Source organism: Hippocampus bargibanti, linkage group LG16 (assembly GCF_051943395.1).
Source record: "Hippocampus bargibanti isolate YZ-2025 linkage group LG16, ASM5194339v1, whole genome shotgun sequence".
Classification (NCBI taxonomy): domain Eukaryota; kingdom Metazoa; phylum Chordata; class Actinopteri; order Syngnathiformes; family Syngnathidae; genus Hippocampus; species Hippocampus bargibanti.
The window spans coordinates 591,306-608,578 of record NC_142749.1 but is presented as its reverse complement, the minus strand read 5'-3'; the positions used below and the strand labels follow the sequence as shown (position 1 = coordinate 608,578).

Sequence of the window (17,273 nt, the reverse complement as noted above, 5' to 3'; positions counted from 1 at the left end):
GCTAGTGTATGACTGTGTAAGCTCTCAGTCGTACAGGAGTGGACCATGGATGAAAAGGTTTCTTCAGCCGTCATCTGTACCCCTTTGAAGGTGTCGGACGTTTCGCTCCCAATCCACGAAACGTTGTCAGCAAACTAAAGTCTTACTGGTAGTTTAGGCCCTATGTATATATCCCTACTGTCCAGACATGGCGGTGCCGGACACAGCTATGATAGGTCCCTGCTAATACCAACAAGGTAGAGAAAAGGAGTCAAAACATATCAGGAGAGCACTCACAAACTGTGGGTGCCCTCAGTGGTCATTTAACAAAGGGAACGAAACCAATAATTCTCAAGACACTAAAAGGAGAGGAGTAGCAGTACCTTACATTGCAGGAGTTTCTGAAAAAATACAAAGAGTCCTTTGGCAACATAAAATTCCGACTTATTTCAAACCGATAAACACTTTAAGGCAGAAATTAGTGCATCCAAAAGATAGGCTGCCAAATGAAAAACAAAGTAATGTAGTTTATTCAATACATTGTAAGAATGATAATTGTAAAGAGCAGTACATTGGGGAGACTCAACAAATTCTCAAAAAAAGACTTTATCAACATCGCAGGGATAATACTAGTGGGCCTCAATCGGCAGTACATATGCACCTAAAAGCTAGCAACCACTCATTTGACGACAATGAGGTTAAAATCTTTCATTAAACCGGTTTGGTGGGGTGAGGTTCAATTTGTATCATTCATACAACAGCTTAATTAGGCAAAATAGGATTAGGAATACTGATGAGGTGATACCGGCGGAAGTGGGGCATTCAGGCCAGTCGTTAGTCAGAAAAATAGGAACATTCAGTGGAGTGGCAGGGAGTAGTCCTCTGCTCCCCCTAACCTGAGAGCAGGGACCTATCATAGTAGAGTCCAGCACCGCCATGTCTGGACAGTAGGGATATATATATAGGGCCTAAACTACCAGTTAGACTTTAGTTTGCTGACGAAGTTTCTTGGATAAGAAGTGAAACGTCCGACACCTTCAAAGAAGTACAGATGACGGCTGAAGAAACCTTTTCATCGACTGCTAGTGTATCACCATGATTTTATTTAGAGGAACCACAAATATCTCACCAAATACTACCAGTTCAGCTGGATCGCTGTCTTTTTCTCCAACCATATTGGTTCCAACACACACGTACATGCCAGCATCACTTTTTCTGGTGTTGGAAATCATCAGTTTGCCTCCTCGTATCTGGGAAAAGGAGAGGTAAATCATATGAGATGGCTGAGAGAAGGACTAAAGGAATTAAATGCAAGCAGGGAGAATAAATATATTTCATTATTTGAGGCCAAATCATCAGTAACATGCAAATAAAAAAATGCACTACGGTTGTGTCACGAAATTCACGAAAAGATGCTTTTTCATTTTGCACGACGGTAATTCCAGTGCCACTCGACGAAACGTGGTTTCCAAATTCTAGAGAGAATATAAGACTGTCACTACCGTGGACCACCGTGATGAATTTGGACCACCTTAATGTGAATTTGGACCTCACGTGAAGTTGAGTTGTAGCCTTAAAATGCAATATCTGCAGGACTCAAACTTGGAATTTCTTATGGACTACAAATGTAAAGTAAATATTGACACTGGGTACATACCACTTGAAATGTACACGTGAAGATCGAGTAAAAAGATGAAATAGAAATGGAGTACTTTGTTGTAAATGTAGCCCAAGATTATATGACCAAATGTCTGCGCATGATGGACAAAATCTAGCCAAACCAGCAGCAGTGAAAAGCCATTTTTCTTGGTGAAGGCAAGGATGTCTTTCTGCTTTCTTCTAATCTAGACAACCACCCGTCAACTTACTGTGATCCTCTCGTCTCTGTCGTTGACGTGGACATTATTTCTCTTCCATGAGATCGTTGGCTCAGGATGTCCTCTGGGGGGAATACACTCCATGACAGCTGGCTCCCCTGCTGCAACCACCACATCACTGGGTGTCTGGCGGAAGTCATCTCTCAGAACTGGAGAATAACAAAGAGAAAATGAAGCCTAGCTATAACCTGTTGTCGATCATTTGGTACAAAAAACAAACATTGATCACAGCTTTCAGTAGATCGGATTTTTTCACCAAAATTGTATTTGGAAATACCAAATGACTCAGAGACATTGTCGAGACGCTTGTAGGCAAGATTGGTTCCCGGCACGACGTCGGCCAATGAAAGCACCAGGGGATTTATTCCATGACTTGATCGCCTGACTAGCACCTTCCCTTATCTCTCTTCATACTGTTGACGCTTTAATACAGGGGGGAAGGGGGTCAACATTGTAGTTATGGATTCCTCTCCAGGGCCGTTATGAATTTGGGGAAGCCATTATTAGAATGTTTAATCTCCTCCAAATATTACATGTAGAGCGCACAACAAATTAATGAATAACTCGTTTTCAAATCTGAGGTCAAGAATAATGACTGTAGTTGTGGTTAACATTTTGGTTAGGATTTTAGCAAGCATCATGGAATTTCACAAGTTTGATTTGCTTCCGCGGGGCAGGCAGGATTTGGCCCCCGGGCCTTGACTTTGACACCTGTGTTTTAATAGGTCCCCTGCCCCTTGAGAGTATGCTTTTGGGCTTGTCCGAAAGGAGCAAGGCATCTCTCTTTGCCTCTTCCTCATCAAGACCAATTCATTGTCTTATCATAAACACAGTAGCTGCGTGGGACCGTCGCAGCGTAAAGTGAAAGTGGCCTTCAACACCATGGACAAGTCTGGTCGTCTCGCTCAAAAGCAGTGCTGTTGCATGTTAAATACTGGATTAGGGTAAATCATTAAATAAATGTGTACTGCTGCTGTCCTTGTTTCAAATAGTGTAAACGTATGAATAGAGTTTCATTATTTTAAACATGCCGGTCCTTCCACAAAAATTTCTAGTGGCGGCGCCAACCCTCGTTAACGGTTTTTCACTTAATGGCAATAAGTGAGGGGTCCTGAAGAATGAATGTCTCTCTGTGTCTTTGTTTTGTCATATTGTCTCTATGCTGTCATATTATTTGTTATTTACTTTTTTTTGTTCTTTTGACTTCAAGACGGCGCCGCGAGAGTGGCTGCCTTTCCAGTAGCTCATGTATTTCGTTTTTCTACTTTCATTCCTTTCATCACTTTGCTGCTGTGAAATGTAAATTTCTCCACTGTGAGACTAATAAAGGCATATCCAATCCAATCCAATCAATGTAATCATGATTCAATTCATTCTGTGCTATCTAGCGTTTTCATTTACTGTCATTGGCGGGCATAACTAATGAGTGTAAATGAATTATTCAACCTGACACACGCATGCTCATGCACACAATTTCTCTTGGCAAATTCACATGCATAAATACATTGAATGTATATTGAGAGGAAGAAAGAAAAACGTGCTGCATACAAATTTGCACATCAGACAAATCGGCCTCATAGATAGCAAGAAAGAGAATTTGAATGAACACAGTGGAAAATGTTTTGGTTTGAGTCCGGTTATTTAGCAAGTCAAGTTAACTGCTTTATTTCCACTTTCATCTATCAATGCAGTCTACAATCTGTGTCTCATAGAGCTAAAGGAAACGGGATTTTCCATTTTCGGTCTCTCGAGCTCTGTGACCTCTCTCGAATTACAGCTATGTAGAGTGGTTTTGTGGTTGCGGTTGATGCCCCGATACCCGGAGAAGTCGAAAGCCACATAGGCCTGCGGGCGACATGTCTGTCCTAAGAAACTCCGGAGCTTCATAAAGGAGAACAATCCATGAATACGTTTCTATGAAATTCCTTGTACATTCCTCCCCTAAAACATTGCTATCGCCAAGAAACAAATCATCACCAAAATGCTATTTGTGTCACAAAGTTTCCTTCAATAGTGTCTGTATTTGTTGGATCCCACTCTTTCCAGAAGTCAACGCAATATGATGATTCCAGTTTGGCATTGGTAACTTTTTTTGAGCAATGCTAAACCACACTTTCATTCACCGCACTTACGCCACTGCGCACGCACACACACTTCTAGCTGTCGCGGGATGGAATTGAAGCTGATTTATGTGGGACAGGAGATGTTAGACGGTCTCTTTTCGTCAATGGATGCTACAGCTGCGTGTTTGCTTTCAAGATTTAGCTTGTAGTCGACGTGCACATTCCACCATGATGTCCCTGATCCACTGGTGAAGAGACGCTATGATCCTCTCCTCTTTCATCTGGAACTGCTTCATGTCATCACAAAGAGGGTACAGCACGTCCTGAAGAATGAATGTCTCTCTGTGTTGTCATGTTATTTGTTATTTGTTATTTAGTTTTTTTTTTGTTCTTTTGACTTCAAGACGGCGCCGCGAGAGTGGCTGCCTTTCCAGCAGCTCCTGTGTTTTGCTTTTCTACTTTCATTTCTTTCATAACTTTGCTGCTGTGAAATGTAAATTTCTCCACTGCGAGACTAATAAAGGCAAATCCAATCCAATCCAATCATAGGTGATGATGACGCTTGCTCCCAGGGAGGTGATGTTGGGGCGGGGGGGGGGGGGGGTAGCAACGGTATCGCTGGTGCCACTTCTCATGGGCATAGAGCCCAATCCTTGAGCCGCAGACACGTCTGCAGATGGAACATGGGAGGCCGGATGGCAGGGGGGTACCAGCCGCCCGCTGGTGCCGTTGAATGCGTCTCTCTAATTGTCTGTCGATGTGGATTTGATGTATTTCAGAGACTATCCTGGCACAAGTGGTCTGCCACACGCATACACGCATGCACGCACACGCATATATACACACACACACACACACACACACACACACACACACACACACACACACACACACACACACACACAAACATGGTCATCGGCAACAATATGGCGGTCAATTTTCACATGGGTGGGTGTACGTGTTAATTTTATTTATAAAAACAACAATTTCTTCGTTCACATTACAGTGTAGCGGCAAAGGGCTACCTGATTCATCATCCTCTTTTAACTCTTTCAACCCTAGCAGGCATTTTGCATTTCTTCCCCCACAGCCGACAGAGCCTGCAGCCAAGCTTTGTAGTGTGCTCCCTGAGTGGCTTCAGCAGGAAATTCATAACTAACATGTGTGTTCAAATAAACTGTTATAACTTATTTATTTGTTGTTCAATCTTTATGAAACTTTCAGTACACTTTCATAACATATAATAGAATAAGATAACATAGTTTTGTTGTGAAATTGATTGAAGTTTTAGAAAATTATTGCAATGTTAATGAAGATTTTTTTTCCAAAACCTGCAAATTACAACAAAATGCATTCACAACAAGTCACATATGCATGAAATAAACCTACAATGCACTTAAAATAATTCAGGGTGTTTTTATTTGTGGTATGGTTTAAAACATGGAATGCATAGGTTCACCTTGCATTGCTCACAACCTGTTCTTGGCTCGCGACAATTTTTCTTCTTGGCACACTCTTTACATGTTCTCTTTTTATCCAATTCTACTGGCCAATGAAGGAGGGCAGCAGTGTCATTCTCCTTCATGCATTCTACTTTTCTTTTCCTTCTGTAATTGCCAAAAAACTGATGAGCTAAGTTTGTCCTGAATTCTAACTGAGTCCTTTTTCGGAGGCGACCTGTTCTGGTTTTCACTTGATGGTTTGGAGAAAGTTTCATCAGTATAAATCCATTGCAAATACAAATATCCACTAGAAACCAGAACAGGTATTTCCACCATTTGAGTGATTTCCTGGAGATAGCGTATGAAGCACGTGGTTGATCAGCCCGAAAGTATTTGAAGTGGTGATAGAAGTTCATCAATGCAACAGTCACGAATGTGTCAGATGCCAAAAAATCTTCATCAACATGCTCATCTATTTCATTCTCATCAGGATCTGGAAAGATATACAGTACATGGGTATTTTAGGAAAAAAAAAAACATATGGACCTCCGTTTCAATAATCATATTGAGAATGCAAAGCTATGATGTACTGCTATTAGTGGAAAACGCACCATTCACTTACAATTATTTGCATCGGGTACCAAGTCAGGATCAACAATATCATCATCAGAATCAGAATCAGAATCAGAATTAGAATCATCTTTATTGCCAAGTATGTAGAACACACAAGGAATTTGTTTCCGGTAGAACACGCTGCACTAGTATCGTTGTCAAAAAAACTGCTAAGTGGCACTATACAGCTACTGTTGAAAGAGTTCAAAGAGTTAATGGCTTGGGGGAAGAAGAATCATGAAAATAGCGTTAGCGTTAGAATGTTCACAATTCGGGACACTCCTTATTTTCAATATTTCTCAGTAAATAAACAAGTTAGCGTTAGTTTATGCTTTTCAGTATCAAGGTAAACCTCTTCTGAAAAGCTCATAAGATAGTTACAACATATACAGTGAGACATTAACTTACGAACTTAATTGGTTCCCAAACAGAGTGTGTAAGGCGAAAAGTGTGTATCTCAATTTTTTTTCCCCATAGGAAACTATTAAAATGGAAATAATCCGTTCCCGGGTTTCCATAAAATATACATTAAAACTACACACAACATACCTTATTCTATGTATAATAAATGTGCTATTGTATTGTAATGAAAGAAATACACTGCATTGTATCATAAATCACTTTATTTACATTTGTGATGGTTATTGATGGCTTGATGGAAAGGCGTTGGAGGTCGAAGGTCAAAGGGAATTGCTGTTTGGAAAGAGAGGCACATTTCATGAGCACTGTAATTACGGAGAACGCGAGGGTCGGATAAGTCCCGCCGCAAGGGAAGAGTCAATGTATGTGCTCAGGGCTTCTTGTTCCGGGTGTGAAATATGGTAGAGTCGGGAGTCCGGTAGTTGATCCCCCGGCTGCAGTTCGATGGCGCAGTCATACGGTCGGTGGGGTGGCAGGGTTTGCGCGCTGTCCTTACTGAATGTCTCCCGCAGATCATGATAACAACACAGCACGCCCTCGAGGCAGATCTCTTTGGGCGCGCCGCCGCGGGAAGGGTCTCGCCCTGCCGTAGCCGACCGTAGACAATCGGCGTAGCGAGATGGAAGGGTCATGGGTGCGGAGCCAAGGGAGGCCCAGCACGAGTGGCACGTTGCGGGAGGGCATGAGCAGGAATTGGCTGTGTTCGACATGGTTACCCACTAGCCGGAGTTTAAGAGGTGCGGTGATGCGCGTTACCCGGGCTAACAGTCGGCCGTCAAGGTCCAAGATGTCCTTGGGAATCTCGAGCTCCTCGAAGCCGCAACCCAACGTCTCTGCCAGCTGCGGGTCGACGAAGCACCCGTCCGCCCCCGAATCCACTAACGCCCGTATAGCTTGGGAGTTGGACGGGCCAAATAAATCGCCATCCAACACGGGCGCCATCCTCGACGCCTCCGACGGCCGCCATTTGGCCAGGGACTTACGGGCGCTGTAGGTCTTAGGCGGGGGCCCTTGAGTGTGACGACCCCCGGGGTTGGCACGATCGCCCCCGCTCTCCACCTGCATCGGCTCGGGGAACCTCCTCCTGGCGTCGCGCCTGCTTGTCGCCGTCAGGTGTGGTCGTCCGCTGCGTGCTTCCGGGTTCGCTGCGCCGCTGGATTCCTTGCTCCCGCTGCCTCTCCCGAAGGCGACAGTCCAGGAAGATAACTATATCAATCATCTCGCTGAGGGTGGTGCCAGCGTCGCGGGTGGTCAACTCGTCTTTGAGAGCGGCACTCAGTCCGCGACGAAACACCCCTCTCAGCGCTCGATCGTAGTAGCCACTCCGGGCAGCCAGGATTCGGAAGGCGATGGAGTATTCAGCGGCCGAACGCGTCCCTTGCACGTAGTCGTGGAGAAAGCCCCTCCGCCTCGCACTCCGTGACCGGGTGGTGGAAGACTTGGCGCAGCTCGGCCACAAAGTCCGGGTAGGAGAAGCATAGTTCGGGCTGGGACTGCCGGACGGCCAACACCCAGGAATCGGCCTGACCCGTGAGCAGGGTGGTGATGAAAGCCACCTTAGCCTCATCGCTAACAAAGGCGGACGGTTGTTGTTTAAAAACCAGCGAGCACTGTATCAGGAATTGAGCACAGCGCCCGGGTTCGCCTGCGTAGCATGATGGGTGTGGCAAGGAGAACCCGTGACTACTCACGGGGGGGAGGAAGGGGCCGTCAGGGTAGCGAGGTGTGTCTCGACCTCCTATAGGCGTTGAGGCAGCGAGGACGCGATGTGACAGTTCTCCGCGATAGCTTGCGCCAGCTGGCTCGAACGCTCCGCCTGATGGGCTAATTAATTTGTCTCCACCGGCGAGATCCATCGTTGGCCGGTGTATTATGTCACGTCCGCTTGAGCAGGGGTGACAGGACTCGAGGGACGAAGGAAAGTAGCAAGGGGTTGGATTCGAAATACACGGTGGAGACGGAAAGTTCCAGAAAGGTTTTTACTGAGCCACGCAGAGCAAACAGGAAATCAGGCAACCGAGTAGACAAACGGAACAAACCTGCGTACTGCTGGGCGACAGGGAAACTACTGAGAATACACCGGCGCAGACCGAGCGGGAACGGGTGGCTTTTATAGCCAGAAGGAACAATCAAGGGAATGAGAAACAGGTGAGTGAGTCCGGAGAGCAGGGAAGGGAGGGGCGCGCTCCTGGCGCTGAGGAGGATGTGATAAGGACATTGCCATTACCATCAAGATATATCCATATATACCAGATATGGGCAAACTACGGCCCGCGCGCTACATACGGCCCGTTCGTCTTTTTAATCCGGCCCGCCGAACTTGTCCAAATTATAGTAAAAACAGTGTCTGCCCGGCCATAAAGAAAGACGAGAAATCGCAAAAAAACATTGTCGCAAAGTATATAGGTTTTTCTTAAATTAAGGCGTTACCTACCACAAACGCTACGTTGCTTAATTTACGGAAAATATCCATGGCCGAAGGTTTTATTGCAGTTGTCATTGGCCGTCTTTGTGCATAATGTGTTGTTTGCGTTGCGTTGTCTCCTACGGGCCACTAAGCGCCTTTCATAACCCTCAAGTACACTTTACAGTAACGGTTTAATGTAAATTTACTTTTTATAGCAACACAAATTTTATTCGCTTCTTTTGAATCTTTCTTCTGGGGCTAAGGTTCTGTGCATCTACTTTGGAAAATGATATGCAAACGCACGACTTTGCTTCGGACTTTCCCAAGCGTTCTTGGGAAAGTCCGAAGCAGGAAGCAAGCTTCTGATTGGCTGCTGTGCCGAGTATGCAAATTTCAACTGTAGGTAGCCTATGTTTGTGTGCTTGGCAACGATACACGTGTACTGTTTGCGCATGAAGGCGAGCGAGGGCGTCCGTGGCGAGTTTGTCGAGTGTGCGGTCAGGACAATCCATCCATGATTTTGTGGAGTTTAACACAAGTAGATATTATTGAGCTTGAGTATTTCATTGTGTAACAATATGTATTGAATGTTGAATGTGATTCCTTTTTTCAATAAATGTTGATTTCTTTAACTTTCCACTTTCGATTGAAACTTATTAAACTCATAAAACAGACGCAATCTTGATAAATCACAGTGCGTATGTTATTTTACTCTATTTACATTTCCTCCTCCCAGTATCTGCAAAATAGTATGTAAATGCCATATCTTGCATATTGCTTGAGACAAATTTATGAACTGATAAGGGCTTTATTTCACATTTGAAAGACTGTTAATAAATCAATCAAAAAACATCCCTTTCATCGCTTTGCTGCTGTGAAATGTAAATTTCTCCACTGCGAGACTAATAAAGGCAAATCCAATCCAAATTGGGTTGTAGTGTTCTTATGTCCTATGAGGTTTGCACACACTAGATTTAAAGGTCAACCAACATCACTTTTTTGTTTCCTAACTGACATCAGAAAAATGTTTTATAGCATCTAAAATAACCAAAACATGCAGTATGATATTTTTAGTCAAATGAAAAACACCAAGAAAAATGACTTAAAAAAAATCCAAACCGGAAGTGGCCAGTTTCAGAAGGTCCCGCCCCCTTGTTCGTGGTGTCACGCCAAGACGTCTTGCCTTGCTCGAGAATCAAAACAATGGCTTCATATTCAGAGAAGATGCTTTCTTGTTACTCATCCAGTTATGAATATGATTGAAATAGTTCTGAAGAGGAAAGCATACATGTTTGCAATCGATTAAAGAATTTATTCCGTGTCATCTTGAGGCATCAGGGGCGGGGGGGGGGGGAATTTCGCACCCAAAAAAGGCAGAAGATGGCGACAATCTTCCGTGTGGAAATGGCTCAAAATTTTTGTCACAACACACAAGGATTCACCATCGTGTTATTTATGTGTTTTCCTTCTAATTTCGCCATCAACACGGATCAACACAAAGTTTTCAGACCAAATAAAGTACCGCAAAATACATTGTGTGATCAAAGGACTGCTACAGTGTGTCCTTTCTCGGTCAGGGGCGTTCCTTCATTGACGTGAAGTGAGGACTCGTCACCAACTCAAAAACAAGTCTTCCGGAATATTCAGCGCGAGTTTTAAAACGTAAAATATAGCTATATGCGGTGGAATCTTTGTAAAATACACTCAATAGAAGTCATTTGAAGCGATTTGACACATTATGGACACAACTTGTCCGGAGACATCGGTTGTCCTTTAATGCTTTAGTATATCCGGCCCAAACATTCCCTCCAAATGCTCCTGGCCCGGCCCCTCCGTCAAATTTTAGAACCCATTGTGGCCCGCGAGCCTGATATGTACTGTATATCATGGTTCACGAACGTCTTAGACATTTTTATACTGACCATCAAGCACCATGAAGTGATTAAATATGGACTTTCAGTTGCATTGACAGCTCAGTGTTTTGACATTTAGAGCACAGTTATTCAAAAATTTGACAAACAGCAGTAGCACAGTAATATTCTCTGAGATGTCCCCAAAGAAGTCAGCAATCAGTCAAGAATAAAAAAAACATTTACTGACTATGAGTCAGCAATTGCAAATCTATCACTTTCTTATTTTACGCCATGGAGACACTGGCTGGAGGATCTCAGTGAGCTGGTGGCTACATGTGTAGTTGTGGGGCCAGAGCACATGAAGCGCTTGGAAGAGTACTGTCGTAATTTAAAGTGGATGTGGCTAGGTTGGCTGGAATGTGTTTATATTTCTTTGTGGTAAACACTAGTCTGGCTGCAGCAATTTTTAAAAGAGAGAGACCAACATTTTTAATAGTCTGGAAGTGATGTTATGAACACATGGATTTTTTTCCAGCGAGCTAGAAAACCCATGTGTGGATGCATTAAATGTTCTTCATTAAATCTTTTTAAAAAGCTTTGTAGCACTTGGTGGATGCCACCAGGTGTGGACATATTTCACAACTGAGTTTATTGGCTTTAATAAATAGCTGATTGTGTAGTGGTACACTTGCATGATTTATCTGCCGGCATTGTGTGGTCGGTTCTTCGTGATGGCATGTATGCGGCCGTGAATGGTCATGTGTCTCAATATATGCCCTGCGACTGGCTGGCAAACAGTTCTGCATATAGCCAGCCTTTGAATAGGATCCAGCAACTTCCCTATTCAGCATAAGCGGTGATTGTAATGGATGAATGGATGAATTTAAAAAAGATTTAAAGGCAATGCAGATGTGCATTTGAAATGTCTCAGAAAGAATTAGCCCTGTTATTTCAGCTGCAACTTGAAAGCTATCCATAGAATTTTGCCACATAATAATCTGTCGAACAGTACTGCAAGGAAATGCTTTATCACACTGCCGATTTCATCTGTAGCGCCAACCTATAGTTTACCAAATCACACCTCAAAGATTACAAATGCTTGATTGAAATGAGCTGGACCCTGTGCAGTCATGCAACACGACTCATTAAATCAGATACTTGCCTGCACAGTAACCATTAGTTTCTCACCCTTCTAAGATCATGGCTTCGAGGGCCCTGTATAGTTCACATCTTGCCCTCATCTTGCCTAGATCTAGATCAAAATATGGCAAAAACTTTATGAGGCACTGTCAATGACCCATTCTACCCGTGGGGACCCATATTAAGTGTGTGCACTTTGACCTTTTCCTATAACCTCTTTCACAAAGGCAAAATAATCCCTACTACTGGGCCCATCCTGTGTGCTTTCATCAGTGTGCACACAGTAACACACGGGGGAAAAGAGAAGGATTAGGGTCTCTGGTGTCCTGTTCAGCCCAAGTCTAGTGTGAAAGCACAGTCTCACTATGTGCACGTGTGGAGTTTTCTTTCTTTTAGCATCAAGACTAATGCAGATAAAGAGCATGTTTGCATCATTGGGGGAGGGAAGACAGCAGAGTCTCTGTAAATGGAAGTCACTTCATTCGCTTTAAATGCAACACATAGAAACCCGTGTGGTCTTTCAACTGGCAAACACACCATGTCGTTGCATTTGGAAATTATATTGGTTTTAAAATCATGAAAATCCCATATCAAAATCAAGATTTCATTTTGATAAATTGCCCAGTTCAATGTTACACTACTTTATTGTATATCCTATTTTCATAAAAAAGATGTGTACCTTTTTGAGTATGGCCTAATTTGCGTAGGTACGACTGAGCACTGATTCATGTCAAATCAAACTATGCCATGTTTCGGTTTTGAAGCGTGACTTTCCAAGTTAATGATTTTGAATGAGTTGGAGGGTTGCTGATTTTCCATGGCACACTTAAAGGCAGCACAGCACGTGCACCACCATTGTGACATCACTCACTCACGTAGGATTTCACGCAGACCGAAAATACATTTCTGGGACTTGGCCGCAAACAAGCCAAACGGATGTAGTATATGAAGTGTATTATAACGATGGAGACGTCTTGCACTTCCGAACATGCAAAGCTTGAGCAAGGTGGTTGGACGTCTTGGTACTGGTGTAGAGCTACAGAAATGTCAACAGATCCCTGTAACCAAATGTGTTTATAGCAGTACTTAAAGGAAAACATAGGCTTTCTCTGTGATAATTGTTTCTAGTTCTTCATCAATTGAGATCTGTTTAGCTGGGTTGATAGCTTTTTGCATCAAGTGTACAGATGACTTGTGTGGGTTAAATGTGGAGCCTGATTGATGGGATATTTTAACCTTCCAGTCTACACTTTGCTTTTGAACTATCAAAGTTGAAATGGGTCCATATTTCACTGTTTTCTATCCATTTTCTCACGATTTGACTTTTGTTTTTTTTCACGTTTGTTTTTTTTGTTTCAAGCTTTGTCATCTCCCTTTCGTGTGTGTGTGTGTTTTCTCACTCTCTCTCTGTCTGCTTGTCGCTTTAATGTTCACCCCCCCCCACCCTGTTACACTGCTGGGTTCTTGACCAATCCAGTGGCTTTAACCGAAGACGTCATTTTGTTTTTTGGAGAACGGGCTCACTCTCTCTCTGTCTGTAACCCCATCCCCCACTGCTGCGTTCTTGACCAATCACATGGCTTTAACCGTAGACTGGGGGCGGGGAATAGAGGACAAAAACAGTGGCAACCATTTTCTTGTTAGGAGAACGGGCTCGTTCTCGAATGACAAATCACTCCTTGTGGCAGCTCCGTGTGTATCCCGAAAAATAGTTTGTATGCCAAGGTAAAATTGTCATAAATGTAACGTTCGTAAACCAAAAAGTTTGTAAGCCAAGGGGTTCTTAAATCGAGGTTTCACTGTACATTCAAAGGATGAATTTGACCCTGATTATTCTTTTGTTCACGTTCACTTCCTCTTCGTACTATTGTTTTTTTGCTATACAGTAAAGTCTCGTTATATCGATATTCAAGGGAGTCCGAAAAAATATCGATATAACCGGGACTATCGATATATCCGACCCTGTTTGGATGTAATTTTCTCCGTGCGTGCATAGAAATAGTATCGATATAACCGGGACTATCGATATATCCGATATCGATATAACGAGACTTTACTGTATTTCAGTTGAAGGTGGTTTGGAAATCATCATGGTGTGTGAGAGTTGGAACAGAACCGGCTCAAATGTCAAATGGACCCACCCCTGGTCATTAAGAAATGATCCCCATCATGACTTCCATTACCCACCAAAACTGAAATACACCAGGAGCTATCTTTCATTACAGTATTTGAGTGGACATTTAAAAACACATCTGGGGTGAGCTGCTGCTCACTTGATAATAATTAAAGAGCTTAGTTGCTGTCTGTATTGTTCCATAGATAGTGGCCGTGTGTGTGCATTTGTGTGTGTGTGTGTGTGAGAGTGTGTGTAAATGTGTGTGAATGTGTGTACATACTTGACAGCAGGCCCCCAATGTCCCAAAGTATAAATATTCATATGGCAGACAGCGAACGACACACGAGCCTTTTGCTGGCAATTCAAAGAGGAGGGTAGAGGGAGGGGGGGGATCAAATTAAAATTCAAACAAAGACGTGGGTGGATGTTTTTGGTCATCTGTAATATTTCAAACTCACGGGTCATCTTTAGTGTCAACCCACATAAAAATAAAACAAATCTATTTTTTTCACAATTGTCTTATTACATCCTTCTTGTTTCTCTTTTATGCTCCTACTATGATGCACACAAGCATGCCATCTCTGTACTCTCGAGGCAATATATGTGCAGGGCCTTGTCTCAATAGAGGCCCCGTCTGGATCTGACACCGGCTTTACTCATTATCCAGAGTGGACCCCCTCTGATCCCTATCAATTACTGCATCGTGATGAAATGGCCCACACAGGATATTGGTGAATGTAGTGTCAGGAGAGGGTTTCAGTAAGGTGGGAGGGGCTCTTGATCAAAAATATGTCAACCACACTGAGCATCCTCCCAGCCCAAATTCAAACTGTAGCTTTTTGGGACATTGATACATTACACTTTGTAAACACTTTGTAATATTAAGGATTGATTTGATTGTGCCTTTCAGACACACAGAAATAAGAGATTTCCTAGGTGTCTTCATCTGTGTAAGCTCTCAGTCGTACAGGAGTGGTCCATCGATGAAATGGTTTCCTCAGCCGTCATCTGTACTTCTTTGAAGGTGTTGGACGTTTCGCTTCTTATCCAAGAAACTTTGTCAGCAAACTAAAGTCTTACTGGTAGTGTATATATATATATATATATATATATATATATATATATATATATATATATATATATATATATATATATATATATATATATATATATACACAGGATATTGGTGAATGTAGTGTCAGGAGAGGGTTTCAGTAAGGTGGGAGGGGCTCTTGATCAAAAATATGTCAACCACACTGAGCATATATATATATATATATATACAGTAAAGTCTCGTTATATCGATATTCAAGGGAGTCCGAAAAAATATCGATATAACCGGGACTATCGATATATCCGACCCCGTTTGCATGTAATTTTCTCCGTGCGTGCATAGAAATAGTAACGATATAACCGGGACTATCGATATATCCGATATCGATATAACGAGACTTTACTGTGTATATATATATATATATATATATATATATATATATATATATATATATATATATATATATATATATATATATATCCCTACTGTCCAGACATGGCGGTGCCGGACTCTCAAAGTCAAAGTCAGCTTTATTGTCAAATATGCTAATATGCATGACATACAGCACAGATGAAATTACTGTCCCTTTGGACCCAGCATGCAAGCTCTGCTATGATAGGTCCCTGCTTCCAGGTTGGGGGAAGCAGAGGACTACTCCCTGCCACTCTACTGATTGTTTCTGAAATAGATGCTTTGAAAGGGGAGTAAAAGAATCAATGTTTATAAAACAACTAAATCCTTCATTAAACCAGTTTGGTGGAGTGACGTTCAATTTGGATCGTTCGTACAACAGCCTACTTAGGCAAAATAGGATTAGGAATACTGATTAGGTGATACCGGTGGAAGTGGGGCATTCAGGCCAGTCGTTAGTCAGGAAAATAGGAACAATCAGTGGAGTGGCAGGGAGTGGTCCTAGCCTCAGCCTTTGTTAAGCGGTTAGAAGCCATAGAAATGCAGTTCAACATTGACCCCCTTCCGTAAAAAGCTGTGAAATTGCTTGAATCCTCGTGTGCTTGAACGATTGTTGGTGCAGTCAGCTTGACGACTAATTCCTGATATTGCATGTGTGAAAAAGCAAACTAAAGCAGAAAAAATGTCTCAATCATTTTTTGTTTTTAATGACGTCCTAGAATTACTCAAGTACTTAGTAGTAGACCATGGTGCAAACCCTTGGGAACTGTGCTGATTCATACAGTAACTAAATGTGGCCCATATGCTGTTATTTTCCCAAATGTGCAGTTAGTCTTTAAACGACAACCGACACATCCGACAAGTTGCGTCCATAATTTGTAAAATCACTTCCAATGACTTCTACTGGCCGCATTTTACAAAGATTCCACCGCATATAGCTAGAGTTTACTTTTTAAAAGTCACGCAGACTATTCATGAAGTCTTGTTATCGAGTTGATGTCAATGCCGGAAGTGACATCATATTCGGTATCCCCTAGACCAAGAAAGTGACACACAATGAATTGTGGGTACTTCTTTTTCTCTGAGAACACCATGTTGATCGTGAAATTAGAAGAAAACTACATAAATAACGTGATGGTGAATCGTTGTTTTGCAGCCAATTGCGGAAACACGCATAAAGAAGGTGTAAGTTTACACAAATTCTCAGTGGACAAAGCAGCCATTTCCAACGGACCAGAGCAGTAGAGCACCAGCAGAGGCAAACGAGGAAGCTAACCAGAGTTAGCGATTCAGCGCTTGAATAGCGGAAGTTTGATGCATGTTTCCTCATTTAGTCACACCAGCCAAAGCCCCACCCAAGGAATTGTCATGAATTGAATCAGACAATACCAAAGGTTGACTCGACTAATGACCAGCGTGTGTGTGTGTGTGTGTGTGTGTGTGTGTGTGTGTGTGTGTGTGTGTGTGTGTGTGTGTGTGTGTGTGTGTGTGTGTGTGTGTGTGTGTGTGTGTGTGTGTGCGTAAAACCCACCCCTCTGTCTTCTACCATGAATTTTAACCAATCACGGGCGGCTTTATCCGGAGGGTCCATATACTGGATGAAATGGCGCTTGTGCGCAATCTTGTGCATTTTCTGGGCTGCTCCATCAGAGTCCAGATGTTCACCGGTTTCATCGCTTGCAGATGGCTTGAATTGATACGGAAGGACTTCTTTAATCGATTGCAAATATTCTATGCTTTTCTTTTCAGACCGATTTGAATCATCTTCATAACTGGATGAGTAACAAGAAAACATGTTATCCGAATCTGAACTTTCTGAAGCCATTGTTTTCATTCTGGACAAGGTAGTTTGTGAAGGAGTATCCTGCCGTGACGTCTGAATATCCCCAGTTCCTAGCT

At 42.8% G+C, this 17,273-nt stretch overlaps 1 protein-coding gene across 1 annotated transcript in view; it reads right to left on the bottom strand.

Moving 5' to 3' along the window:
• robo3 (roundabout, axon guidance receptor, homolog 3 (Drosophila)) overlaps positions 1 to 17,273 on the bottom strand; it is a 213,948-nt gene that overhangs the window by 95,541 nt on the left and 101,134 nt on the right. Inside the window, exons 3-4 of the mRNA XM_089016718.1 lie at positions 1,848 to 2,005; positions 1,109 to 1,229 (exon numbers count right to left, since the gene is read on the bottom strand). Coding sequence (XP_088872844.1) covers positions 1,109 to 1,229; positions 1,848 to 2,005 — 279 coding nt within the window. The remainder of the gene's footprint in view (positions 1 to 1,108; positions 1,230 to 1,847; positions 2,006 to 17,273) is intronic.